Source organism: Symphalangus syndactylus, chromosome 24 (genome assembly GCF_028878055.3).
Source record: "Symphalangus syndactylus isolate Jambi chromosome 24, NHGRI_mSymSyn1-v2.1_pri, whole genome shotgun sequence".
Lineage (NCBI taxonomy): Eukaryota > Metazoa > Chordata > Mammalia > Primates > Hylobatidae > Symphalangus > Symphalangus syndactylus.
The window spans coordinates 44,283,497-44,297,149 of NC_072446.2; the positions used below are offsets into that span (position 1 = coordinate 44,283,497).

General features: G+C 47.4%; 1 protein-coding gene across 17 annotated transcripts in view; it reads left to right on the forward strand.

The window, feature by feature from the left end:
* The window catches only part of PTPRA (protein tyrosine phosphatase receptor type A), a 172,721-nt gene that overhangs the window by 148,933 nt on the left and 10,135 nt on the right, over positions 1-13,653 (forward strand). For 15 of the 17 annotated variants that reach the window (XM_055264897.2, XM_055264896.2, XM_055264901.2 and 12 more), the window contains 9 exons: positions 2,899-2,935; positions 4,845-4,942; positions 6,436-6,555; positions 7,187-7,353; positions 7,847-7,982; positions 9,658-9,807; positions 11,893-11,986; positions 12,332-12,408; positions 12,919-13,053. In XM_055264897.2, the coding sequence (XP_055120872.1) occupies positions 2,899-2,935; positions 4,845-4,942; positions 6,436-6,555; positions 7,187-7,353; positions 7,847-7,982; positions 9,658-9,807; positions 11,893-11,986; positions 12,332-12,408; positions 12,919-13,053 (1,014 nt within the window). The remainder of the gene's footprint in view (positions 1-2,898; positions 2,936-4,844; positions 4,943-6,435; positions 6,556-7,186; positions 7,354-7,846; positions 7,983-9,657; positions 9,808-11,892; positions 11,987-12,331; positions 12,409-12,918; positions 13,054-13,653) is intronic. The other 2 variants (XM_055264904.2, XM_055264905.2) reach the window with 2 other exon arrangements.

Consider the following 13,653-nt stretch of genomic DNA (forward strand, 5'->3'; position numbering starts at 1 on the left):
AATACCATGTATTTCACTCAGAGTTTACAATTCAGTGTTTTTTTAGTATATTCACAGATAAATGCAGCCCATCACCAATTTTAGAACATTGTCATCCCCTCAAAAGAAGAACCTTACACTCTAGCTGTTGCCCCCTTAGTTTTAGAACACATTGCTCACCCCAAAAAGAACTTCAGTGTCTAAATACAATTAATCTCCATTCTCACCCCCCTGGCCATCACTTAACTTTTTGCATAGAGAACTAAGACCACACACATCGATCTTGAAGGGAACTAGGCACCATGGAGTAGTGGTGAAAGGCATAGGAAAGTGGGGTCTGTAGTTTGGGAAACACATAGGTCAGCTAACCTAACACTGTTCACAGGAGCAGGTGAAACAGAGGCAATGGCACAGTTGGCAGTTGGGATTCCAGCCTAGAGCCTTAGGAGAAACCAGTTTCCTTACTCATTTTTAGATGTCTAAGAATATATAGGATTTTTTTTTTTTTTTTTTTGAGAGGAATTTCACTCTTGTTGCCCAGGCTGGAGTGCAATGGCACGATCTCACTGCAACCTCTGCATCCGGGGTTCAAGCAATTCTCCTGCCTCAGCCTCCCGAGTAGCTGAGATTACAGGCATGCACCACCACACCCTGCTAATTTTGTATTTTCAGTAGAGATGGGGTTTCTCCATGTTGGTCATGCTGGCCTCAAACTCCCTACCTCAGGTGATCTGCCCACGTCGACCTCCCAAAGTGTTGGGATTAGAGGCATTGAGCCACCGCGCCCAGCCTAGAATATATAGGATCTTTAGACGTGTTTCTTTTTACTGGTAGGAATGTAGCTACTACCTAGAGCCCACTGAGATTCAGCTTTCAGAATCTAGAGACATCTCAGGAGCCAGGGAGCCACATTTCATCTTTCCCTTGAACAGAACACAAGATCAGTGGCTTTGCCTCGTTCTCATTACTCTGTATTAGTTAAGCAGTGCTGCCACATCACTGTACAGACATGTTTTCAGGAAGGCATATGGCACACTCCTGGTAAGACGGGGCAGGAAGCACTTTGGGGCTGGGCCTTCCGACCAGGTGTTCGGGCTGTTCAGGGCCCACATGCTGCAATGAGAATTTAGCAGTGACTCCTCGTGGAGCAGGAATATGATGCACTTAACATATTCTTAAGGACTTCTCGGTTTTAATTATAAGTTTAGTTTACTTTAGTACTATAAGCAGAATTTAACATCCAGAATTAAGGCTATTTCCACTTCCATTCTCTAATAAATAAAAACATTTGTTGAAACTTAAATTGCTCTTCTCAAGGAAAACTTTAACAATTCTTTTGTTGCTGACTAAACATATCCATCTCTGAGGCCTAAAGCTTTCTCCTTCTGTGTTGGGCAGCAACCCTGCCCTGCCCTTGTTTGAACTGAAATTGAAAGTGGCTCCTCAGACCAGGCATGGTAGCTCACACCTGTAATCCCAGCACTTTGGGAAGCCAAGGTGGGCGGATCATCTGAGGTCAGGAATTCAAGATCAGCCTGGCCAACATGGTGAAACACCGTCTCTAATTTGTGTAAAAATACAAAAATTAGCCGGCCGTGATGGCTCGTGCTTGTGATCCCAGCTCCTTGGGAAGCTGAGGCAGGAGAATCACTTGAACCCGGGAGCGGGAAGTTGCCGTGAGCCAAGATCGCACCACTGCACTCCAGCCTGGGTGACAGAGCAAGACTCTGTCTCAAAAAAAAAAAAGAAAGTGGCTCCTCAGATTTAGGCCCCTTCTTATATTTGGCCACTGCCTTGCAGCCTTGTACTTCACATTGCCACCCTGGTGTTGGTGTGACATGGTGTCCCATCCCTGAAGCTGCCTCCCTTATTACTCACCTTATTGCTTTCTGAGAAAGGAAATGGGTGATTCACAATCCTTAAATCATGTGGCTTTCTGTTACCTAGAACTTCTGAATTGAACATACATTTAAACAATGACGTTGAAAAGATGTATAACTAGAGCAATAAAGACTGAAAAAGAAAGCTGCGGCCAGTTGTTAGTTTTTCCGAGGCTCCTTATCTGTTAAGCGGCTCCCCAGGCTCCCTTGCTTTTGTCTCCCACTGCCTGTGATGGACAAGCCTCTTGTTAAACACTGGGAGCTACTTCACCACACTCACAGGCTATTCCCAGAAAGATTTCGCACCTGGGTAAAGCATCCTTGAGAAAATAACCTGTTGTCTTTCCCAGAGTGAACCCAGCTTCATCCCTGGAAGCACCACATATGCTTTTCCCCTAGTGGGTTCTTAACCTGTTAACACTGAAATCTACATTGTTAGCTGCTGATAAAGCATCAGAAACATAGTCTAATCTAGGAGTCAGTATTTGGATTTCTTTTTTCTTACTTTTTTTTTTTTTTGAGATGGAGTCTTGCTCTGTCACCAAGGCTGGAGTGCAGTGGCGCAATCTTGGCTCAGTGCAACCTCCGCCTCCCAGGTTCAAGCAATTCTCTTGCCTCAGCCACCCTAGTAGCTGGAATTACAGGAGTGCACCACCACACCCGGCTAATTTTTGTATTTTAGTAGAGACAGGGTTTCACCATGTTGGCCAGGCTGCTTTTGAACTCCTGACCTCAGATGATCCGCCCACCTCGGCTTCCCAAAGTTCTGGGATTACAGGTGTGAGCTACCATGCCTGGCCTGGATTTCTTATTCTAGTATTTATTAATAATTCAGTTTGAGAAGACTACCTAGACTGAGTTTTGTAATCTCTAATTCCTAGCTCTAAAGCTAATCCCTTGTGAATGTCTAGACTGGAAATCCTCGTTAAGTACCTGCACCTTTTCAGGTTTTGTTAACTGGTTGGAGTCAGACTGGAGAATTTCATTTCTATTCATTTTTGGTTTTCTTTTTCTTTTTCTTTCCTTCCCCACACCCCAGGGCTACCAAGAAAAGAACAAATTCATTGCTGCACAAGGTAAAGTAATGACAACTTTTTACTCTTAGATTTAACCATGATCCCATAATGGGTTTGGGTTTTTTCTCCCAAATGCTGAGTGGATTAACCAGAATGCTGTATAGCCTTTCTGTAATTTTTACCACCTGAAAGAATTGTAATCCATCATACAGGTTTACAGCTAACAGCCTTCATCTTGATGACAGTATCCAAGGATCCATTAAAAGAAGTCTTTTTGTATATGTATATTAAAAAGACTGGAAAAGGCTGTGTACACAAAACATAGTCTAATGAGGCCCTCTGTCCTTGGGGCTAGTTAACCTTAGGTTCCAGCCAGGCTGCTCAGAGTTTGAATTAGGAATCAGTTTCCAGAGAGGATCAGCCACCTCACGGGGTCCAGGCTGGTTCTCCCCCAGCTCATGGGCCTGAACCTCACCATTATTCACAGATAGGTGTTCTAGGAACCCTCAGATCAGGGACCCAGCACCATGTCCTTTATATGTTCTACACACATCTCCAGGCCTGCTGTTCTAACAAGTGTCTTCACTCTTTGAACCCTAGCAAAAATATCTGGATGTTTGCAGCATTAAAAAGTAATTGAGGCCGGGCAGGGTGGCTCATGCCTGTAATCCTAACACTTTGGGAGGCCAAGACAGGAGGATCGTTTGAGCCCAGGAGTTCAAGATCAGCCTGGGCAACATAGTGAAACCCCATCTCTACTAAAAATTATCCAGGCATGGTGGCTCGCACCTGTGATCACAACTGCTTGGGAGGCTGAGGCACAAGAATCACTTGAACCCGGGAGCCAGAGGTTTCAGTGAGCCGAGATCGCATTACTATACTCCAGCCTGGGTGACAGAGTGAGACTTTGTCTCAAGAAAAAGAGTCATTAGGGACTACAAGATTTACAAAAACAAAGTTCTCCTCCCTTTTCTTTTCACTTTTTTAGTCTAATGCCCCTGGGGCAACCATTTTTATCTATTGGCTTCTTATGGTAGATGACATCATCTGATCCCCTTACAGAGCACCTCCCCCTCAGTCAGACAGACATGTACCCACATATCCTCCCCATTCTCCCAGAAGAGTCAAATCACAATTTGGGGTTCAGGTAATATTTATTATTATTATGAGTTTACAAATATTCACAGCCGAAACACACAGTATTATGTTTTGTATAGTTTTTTCCCCCTTTTTTTTAGTCATTGTGTTTTTTATATACCTACCACTGATTTTCCTCCCAAACTCTTTACCAGAAGTATATATCTTCTCTCAGTACCTTTAGATACATGAGGTTTAATTTTTTTATCTTAGGATCCTTCTAGAATCTTCTTTCTTCAGTTGCACTGTGGATTGGTTGCACTCTATCCTCTGGCAGAGTTATCATTCTAAGACCAGTACCCTGGGGATTCCATTAGCCTCTCTGCTGTGTTGGATCTCATTTGTTTTCCTCTGTTTGCCTCTCATTTTGTTTAGAATTTTCTAGTGACTTTCTGAAAAAGGTTATATGGGAGGTAGCCTGAACGAGTCATCCAACCTTTCTGGGACTGATGACACCCACCTCAGAGCATAATAGGAAGGAGTAAATGCCATATGAAGCACTTAGCTCACTGTCAGGTCCATAATGTAGGTATTCTGTGAGCAGTCATGATTTCTAACTCCCAACTGTAATATCCTTAGGAGACATCATTCGTGTTCTGTTTATATTTTGACGCCTTCCACCCAGCCCCATCCTAGTGAAGTGCCTGGCACATACATGGTAGAAACATGGAAAATACTCAATTAGTAACGGGGTGGATGGATACATGGGTTAGATATTTAGCTGGGGACATTTGGGCACAAGCTTCCAAAAGTCAGGAATGGATGTTCCCAGCCTCCCAGAATCTTTCTTCTTGGTGTATATTCTCTTCATTTTTGCTGTTGGCTACTTTAGGACCAAAAGAAGAAACGGTGAATGATTTCTGGCGGATGATCTGGGAACAAAACACAGCCACCATCGTCATGGTTACCAACCTGAAGGAGAGAAAGGAGGTAAGTGGAGAAATTGGGTGTGAACAGCAGAGGGATCACTCTGCATATAAGCTCTGAGTTTAAGCCTGGCTGTCTACCCTTTGTGGGTGCTCTACCAGTAGTTCATCCAGAAAGACACAGGCTGAAGTCTACCAGACTTTGCTATGGCCTGGAAGCCCCAGATGAACCTCAGGTGTGTGCCTAAAGCACATTCCCTGTATTTAGTAGTCAAACAACTCACCCTGGTTCCAGAACAGCCTGAAAGAGACTGACTTGGGCCATCAGCTAAGGAAAAGCCACAGAGGGGTTTTGTTGTTGTTGTTGTTTTGTTTTTTGAGACGGAGTCTTTCTCTGTCGCCCAGGCTGAAGGGTGGTGGTGCTGTCTCGGCTCACTGCAAGCTCCGCCTCCCGGGTTCACACCATTCTCCTGCCTCAGCCTCCCGAGTACCGCCCGCCACCACGCCCAGCTAATTTTTTGTATTTTTTTAGTAGAGATGGGGTTTCACTGTGTTAGGCAGGGTGGTTTCGATCTCCTGACCTCGTGACCCACCCACCTCGGCCTCCCAGAATGCTGGGATTATAGGCCTGAGCCACCGCGCCCGGCCCATGGAAGGGCTTTTTTCCCCTGGCTTCTCTAGTCCCTTATTTCCGTGGTTTTCTGCCCCACCTGCTGAGGCCTTTGGTATATCCTGGATCAGCAGGGGGAGCTTTATGAACTGAGACCCTGCAAGCCAAAGGGAATTTGAGGCCTTGGCCTGATCCTGGAGGCAGCCTCCTAACTGGTCCTTTTCCTTTTGTGGCTACCAAGTGCATGCCTGGCCTAATCAGCTCCATCACTGGGCCACAGCCAGAGCCAATCCTGAGTCCTGGGGTCGAGCCCCAAAGAGGAATACCTATTTGTTACCGTCTTTCTCAAGGATGGCCCTTGAGTCACCTTGATCCTAGGATATCGGGTGTCATGATCAGCAGCTCCACAGTGGCATGGGAAGACAGTGCTAGGGCTGGGCTTTAGGTTAGTTTCCTCCAACCAAACCTCTTGCTCTTGGAAGCTATCCAAAGCTCAGGCAACAGAAAAAGCTCTAGGCCTCCCATGGCAGGTTTACAGTCTGCATCAGTCCACCCTGGTGGCCCCCTCATAGCAGGCTGCTGGTTCGAGGGGTTCAGACAGGCTTTCTCCTAGAGCATGACCTGAAATGTTGTGAAAGTGCAGATTTTGTAGGTAAGATGGCTTCAGATTCGCCCTGAACCAAGGGAGTGTGAGTGGGAAACATTGAGAAGTATGGGGCTAGGGCTGTGTGTAAGTTAGGAGACTGTGCTCAATAGGATGGCAGCTAAGGAACTTAAGAAAAGGGCAAATTTGAATAAGTAAGTGCAGCTGACTGAGATAGAGAATAGGTCAAAGGGCCTTCTGGGGGACTTTAATCTGGGCTTTGTGGGCTCTTATTTCCAGGCCCTTTGCATCTGCCATGGGCAGGAGGTCTAAGGTCAGGGAATGTATGTCTTTTTCTTTCCAGTGCAAGTGCGCCCAGTACTGGCCAGACCAAGGCTGCTGGACCTATGGGAATATTCGGGTGTCTGTAGAGGATGTGACTGTCCTGGTGGACTACACAGTACGGAAGTTCTGCATCCAGCAGGTACTGTCTCCTCTGTCCTTTCTCTGTTCTTATGTTGGATCTGCTGACCACTAAGAGGGAACAGGCTGGATCATCCCCCTGTACTCAGGGTGGTCAGGAGTTGAGTATGCAGTATGTGAATTCTGAAACCAGAGATCTGGGCTCAGGGGAACTTGTCTGTCAAAGCTAAAGGAGCAGTATTTTCATGACTGGTGAAAAATTACCTGTTGAGATGAAGTCTGATCATTTAGATATGACCAAGCACTGTGGAAAGGGAGCATGAGGAGGCAGTGCAGTCTCCTAGGTGCTTGACTCACCTTTCTCCTCCTTTCCTACTCCAAAGACTCCTGACGTCAAGGATGTGATGCGCCTGCCCCTGGCCCTCCAGGCGACCCTGGAGACCTGAGCAAAGGTCACCTTCAGCCAAGGGGCAGTGTGGTACTGCAAAAAGAGGACTTAGCTGGGAGCACTGCATTTTAGTTCTGACCCTGCCACTGACTAGTTGTGGGACGTTGTGTCTGTGGTTAACTAACTCCCCTGGGTACACTCACTTTTCCACTGTCACTGACAACCACAGCTGTCACCTTCCCTCCCCTGGTACTGCCCACCCTTGGGTATCAGGGCCAACACACAGGATCTCCTCACTTCACAGGTGGGCGACATGACCAACAGAAAGCCACAGCGCCTCATCACTCAGTTCCACTTTACCAGCTGGCCAGACTTTGGGGTGCCTTTTACCCCGATCGGCATGCTCAAGTTCCTCAAGAAGGTGAAGGCCTGTAACCCTCAGTATGCAGGGGCCATCGTGGTCCACTGCAGGTCAGTGTGGCCTGACCCTTGTCCCCCCACCCCCACATTTTGCCCCCATGGCCAGAGCAGGGGAACAGCACAAGGGCCCTTGCTGAGGAGGCTGGCGCAGAGTAGATGACCTACTGGAGCAACAGCACAACAGCCAGAGACTCCAAGTTCTAGTGCAGGGTGGAGAATATGACTTGAGGAAGGAGGGTAGGGCAGTCCTCCAAGATTAGGAGTTGGGAGACCCTGCTATGAAGCCAAAAGACTGGGTCAAGTGCTGGCCATGTATATTTGCAGCCTTTGGACCCTTCTAAGTATCAGAATGCTTGGTCCTAATAGCTGGAGGTCAGGATTCAGGACATACTGGAGTTGTTGGCTCCTGGAGAGTCCCACTTCTACCCCATTGAGAATTAGGATTTAGACCCTGAAGGAAGAGCCCCCACCTGTGTTGCCCCTCCCTGTCTGCTCCCACAAGGCAGGCCGGCCATCCCTATAACCCCCTGCTCTCTGGCTACAGTGCAGGTGTAGGGCGTACAGGTACCTTTGTCGTCATTGATGCCATGCTGGACATGATGCATACAGAACGGAAGGTGGACGTGTATGGCTTTGTGAGCCGGATCCGGGCACAGCGCTGCCAGATGGTGCAAACGGATGTGAGTGATCTGTGGGTCAGGTGAGGGTGGGGGATTTCAGGACTAAAACATCTGCCCACATTGAGGATTCACTCAGTCTCGCAGGTTATTGTAAATGATTACTATAGAGTGTGATTGTGGGGGAAAGAAAGATAGATCACACTGTTAACTGTGTCTATGTAGAAAAAGGAAGACACAAGAAACTCTATTTTGTTCTGTACTAAGAAAAATTCTTCTGCCTTGAGATGCTGTTAATCTGTAACCCTAGCCCCAACTCTGTGCTCACAGAAACGTGCTGTATTGACTCAAGGTTTAATGGATTTAGGGCTGTGCAGGACGTGCTTTGTTAAAAATGTGTTTGCAGGCAGTATGCTTGGTAAAAGTCATCGCCATTCTCCAGTCTCGAGCACCCAGGGACACAATGCACTGCGGAAGGCAGCAGGGACCTCTGCCCAAGAAAGCCTGTGTGTTGTCCACGGTTTCTCCCCACTGAGACAGCCTGAGATATGGCCTCATGGGAAGGGAAAGACCTGACCGTCCCCCAGCCCGACACCCATAAAGGGTCTGTACTGAGGAGGATTAGTGAAAGAGGAAGGCCTCTTTGCAGTTAAGATAAGAGGAAGGCATCTGTCTCCTGCTCATCCCTGGGAATGGAATGTCTTGGTGTAAAACCCAATCGTACATTCTATTTACTGAGATAGGAGAAAACCGCCTTATGGCTGGAGGTGAGACATGCTGGCGGCAATACTGCTCTTTACTGCACTGAGATGTTTGTGTAAAGTCAGACATAAATCTGGCCTACGTGCACATCAAGGCACAGCAGCTTTCCTTAAACTTATTTATGACACAGTCCTTTGCTCACATGTTTTTCTGCTGACCCTCTGCCCACCATTACTCTATAGTCCTGCCACACACCCTTCGCCAAGATGATAGAGATAGTGATCAATAAATACTGAGGGAACTCAGAGACCAGTGCTAGTGCAGGTCCTCCGTATGCTGAGCACCGGTCCCCTGGCCCACTGTTCTTTCTCTATACTTTGTCTCTGTGTCTTTCTTTCCTCAGTCTCTCATCCCACCTGACGAGAAACACCCACAGGTGTGGAGGGGCTAGCCCCTTTCATGTGATGAAGGGCTCTTATAAATTATGTATTCAAAGAAATTGAGCACAGAGGAGGTTGTGGTTTCATGCCTGGGAGAGTCAGGAAGGCAGATGACAGGTTACTGGACTTCAAGGATTAGGGAACAGGCAGCTCAAAGAGCCAGTGCCCAGAGACATGATGAAGCTCGGCCACATCTGGGAGCAGCAGTGAGATTCGCTCTGCAGTTGGGGCATAGCACCAGGAGGGAGGCAGGGACCAGACTATCACGGGCTTTGGGTGTCTCCAGTTTCTGACAGCCCCTTCAGACTATTAAATCTGCACTCTCAGAATGAGCAGGAATTGAGTTTGTCCTTCTCTGCAAGCGTCCACCACCCCCAAGGTAGACCTAGACCCTTCTTCCCAAGTAAAGCACCCCCACAGGGACTTCTGCATTTCAAGTCCTACTTCACTAAATTGGGATAATAAGAGAGAGTCCTTTTATTCCTGCTAGGATCAAAGGAGAAATGGACTGGAGTGAAGTGGGGGTGGGAGTGGGTGATCTGGCATGAGAACTATGTTGTATGTAACCAAGGACTTGTGTGTCATTCATGTTTCAGATGCAGTATGTCTTCATATACCAAGCCCTTCTGGAGCATTATCTCTATGGAGATACAGAACTGGAAGTGACCTCTCTAGAAACCCACCTGCAGAAAATTTACAACAAAATCCCAGGGACCAGCAACAATGGATTAGAGGAGGAGTTTAAGGTGAGTTGGAGCTGGATAACCTCCTTCAGATTAAAGGATCCTTGTAATCTGGGGAACATGGGACGCCTGACTGTGCATTTGCCAACAGTGAATCCCCTTGTGAGGCATGCCAGTGGTTAAGGAGGTGGTCCTTTCCTCGTACTCTAGTAATTCTCAACTCATCCTGCACGTTGGAATCACTTCGGTTGTGTTTGAGTAGGGAGAAACAGGCAACAGTATTTTAAGGCCCCCAGCCCTCCGAGGTGATTATGATATACAGCAAGAGCAGTTTTTTCCGTAAGAGCCAGATAATAAATATTTTAGGCTTTGCAAGCCACATGGTTTCTGTCCAGCTACTTAGTGCTGTCTTTGTAACACAAAGGCAGCCATAACCAATAGGTAAACATAATGGGTTTGGCTGTTTTATAAAACTTTATTTGCAGGCAGCAGGCCAGATTTGGCCTCTGGACCTTAGATCATTGATAGCTCCTATATGCCACTAGACAATGGTTCTCAAAACACCTAAGGCATATGTCACACTGTCATCAGTAAAAGTGCTCTCCCAGGCTGGGCACAGTGGCTCACGCCTGTAATCCCAGCACTTTGGGAGGCTGAGACAGGTGGATCATGAGGTCAGGAGTTCGAGACCAGCCTGGCCAATATGGTGAAACCCTGTCTCTACTAAAAATACAAAAAGTAGCCGGGCATGATGGCACACGCCTGTAGTCTCAGCTACTCGGGAGGCTGAGGCGAGAGAATTGCTTGAACCTGGAAGGCAGACGTTGCAGTGAGCTAAAATCATGCCACTGCACTCCAGGCTGGGCAACAGAGTGAGACTCCATCTCAAAGAAAAAAAAGTGCTTTCTCAGAAGCAGGAGATTCTGGGTTGGGGTGGGGAGGACCACTTAGAGAAGTTCTTCTCAAATATAGCATGTGCACAGATTTCTTTGGGATCCTGTCAAGATATGAGTTCTGCCAGGCACGGTGGCTCATGCCTGTAATCCCAGCACTTTGGGAAGTCAAGTCAGGCAGATCACCTGAGGTCAGGAGTTCAAGACCAGCCTGGCCAACATAGTGAAACCCCATCACTACTAAAAGTACAAAAATTAGCCAGGCATGGTGGCACATGCCTGTAATCCCAGCTACTTGGGAGGCTGAGGCAGCAGAATCACTTGAACCCAGGAGGCAGAGATTGCAGTGAGCTGAGATTGCGCCACTGCACTCCAGCCTGGGTGACAGAGCAAGACTCTGTCTCAAAAAAAAAAAAAAAAAAAAAAAAAAAAAAAATATATATATATATATATATATATATATATATGTTCTGATTCAGCAGGTACAAGTTAGAACTTGAGATTCTGCATTTCTTTTTTTCTTTTTTTTTTGGAGATGGAGTTTCACTCTTGTCATGCGGGCTGAGGTGCAATGGCGCGATCTCGGCTCACTGCGACCTCTGCCTCCCAGGTTCAAGGGATTCTTCTGTCTCAGCCTCCTAAGTAGCTGGGTCTACAGGCACGTGCCACTACCCCCGGCTAATTTTTAGTAGAGGCAGGGTTTCACCACGTTGGCCATGCGGGTCTCAAACTCCTAACCTCAGTTGATCACCCACCTTGGCCTCCCAAAGTGCTGACTACAGGCACGAGCCACCATGCCCGGCTTGAGATTCTGCATTTCTAATAAGATGAAGCCAACGCTGCTGGTGTATGGGCTACACTTTGAGTAGCAAATGTCAAGAAGGAGCCTCAATCGGGAAGGGAAGATGCAATTCTGAATAAGTTTTTTTGAAGAGCCTTAGGCAGCCTCTGGGGGTGGAACTGCAGAGTGGACACACTCCCTCCTACGATGCTGGAATCCCTTGCTCCAGGATCACAAAATTCCAGGCCAGGAGAATCTCAAGAGAGTCCACAGGAGCCTGGAAGGTAGCATTTCCCAAACAGTCTCTTGGCTTCAGGGTTCCAACAAGAACATGTGGGAACAGAGATCAGGGCCCTGGTAAGAAGAGCAGTAGGGAGCCTGATTGGCCTGTAGGTGCAGGCCAAGTGACAGGCATAATCTTGTCAAGTTCAGTTACTGGGATCAGTAGTGTTTCTCCTCCCCTTCCCAATTCAGAAGTTAACATCAATCAAAATCCAGAATGACAAGATGCGGACTGGAAACCTTCCAGCCAACATGAAGAAGAACCGTGTTTTACAGATCATTCCATGTAAGAGCCCTCCCTCCACTCCAAAGCCTTATTGCCCCATCCCTCAATTCCCTCCACCCCTTCCACTTCTGAGATACTAGTTAACGATTGGCGTGTAGACAAGAACCATGGCGTTGCCTCTTGTTGCACCCAGTTAACAACATGGCGTTGCCTCTTGTTGCACCTTAGTGGCTTCTGGAAATAAAAGAACGTAAAAGCCAAAGGCTTTCTCCCTAATGAGCTAGGAATAGACATGTCCTTGCCCAGCTGGGATTCTGTCTGCCCAGGGCCTGAGGTGGGAGCAGTGCAAGGAGAGGGAGAGGACAAATGATATTGGCTAGCCATGAGCCGCTGTCCTTCTTACAGATGAATTCAACAGAGTGATCATTCCAGTTAAGCGGGGCGAAGAGAATACAGACTATGTGAACGCATCCTTTATTGATGTAAGTGGTGGGTGTGACCCCTGAGCCCCCAACACCCCATGGAGATTCAGCCAGCACTTGCAGTGCCTCCCTCCCATACCTGTTGGGGAGGATCATGTTTGAATCAGTCAACAAATAGTGAATTGATACTCACCCACCCACTCACCCTGTGCATTAGGTCTGTCCAGCTCCATAGAGCAGAAGGTGGGGGAAAACATATGGCATGCAGCAGTATAATACCTGGAAGAAAAAGTTCACAGAGCAGACCACAGCCAAGAGAAACCTGGCTGCCCTCTGATCTTTCCCATTCCTGCCCTCTTCATCCTAGCTCTAATCCCTGTTCCACTTCCCTGTCTCTTATAGAAAGCAACCAGCTTGTCAGATAGGGTTTCATCCTTGGTTACAGGGGAGCTCTGTATGGGCTGAGTTTGCCTCCAAGCAGTCCCCATTCCCTTCCTAGTGGCCTACCTTCTCTACTAGCCCCTCTCTGATTAAACCATCTCACCCTTGCAATTAACCTGGCCTGTGCAGGGCTACCGGCAGAAGGACTCCTATATCGCCAGCCAGGGCCCTCTTCTCCACACAATTGAGGACTTCTGGCGAATGATCTGGGAGTGGAAATCCTGCTCTATCGTGATGCTAACAGAACTGGAGGAGAGAGGCCAGGTGAGCTCAAAAGGTCCTGGGCAGTGAGAGACAGAGACAGCATGAAAAGGTGTGTGTGTAAATGGGGACGTTGGGAAGGCAAGAAGGTGTTTGGACCTTGTCTTTGATTTATACGGTCCAAAGAGTACATTTGCATAGTGTAAGTACATACTTAAAGGTATATAAATACATATGCATTTCCAGGATTGCCCAGCCAGTTGGTGTCTAAGCAGTCATTAGCTTCTCCCAAGACTAGAAAAGCAATGTGATCTGAGCCTCCATGTTATTCCCAGACAGCTCACACCCTTTCACTTTCTCCTGAATACAGTCCCCCTAGCCTAGCCTTTGCACAATGCCCCAGGTGGGGCACCCCCTCCTTCCCAGTGCCCCAGGCAGGGCAGCTAGGTCAGGGTTCTGAGGTGGACCCAATATGAGTGTCCCTAAGAAGGGATTGCCTCATTGCTGACTACATAAAATAAAGCGGTAGAATTTGAGAAATTACACAAACAAGAAACTTATAGTCTAATATTTAGTAATAAGGAAATCTTTTAAAGAAAAAAGCCCTCGGGTCTATTAAAAAGCAGAGTTGTCCGGAAACTCATACTAAAAAGGGACCCTAGC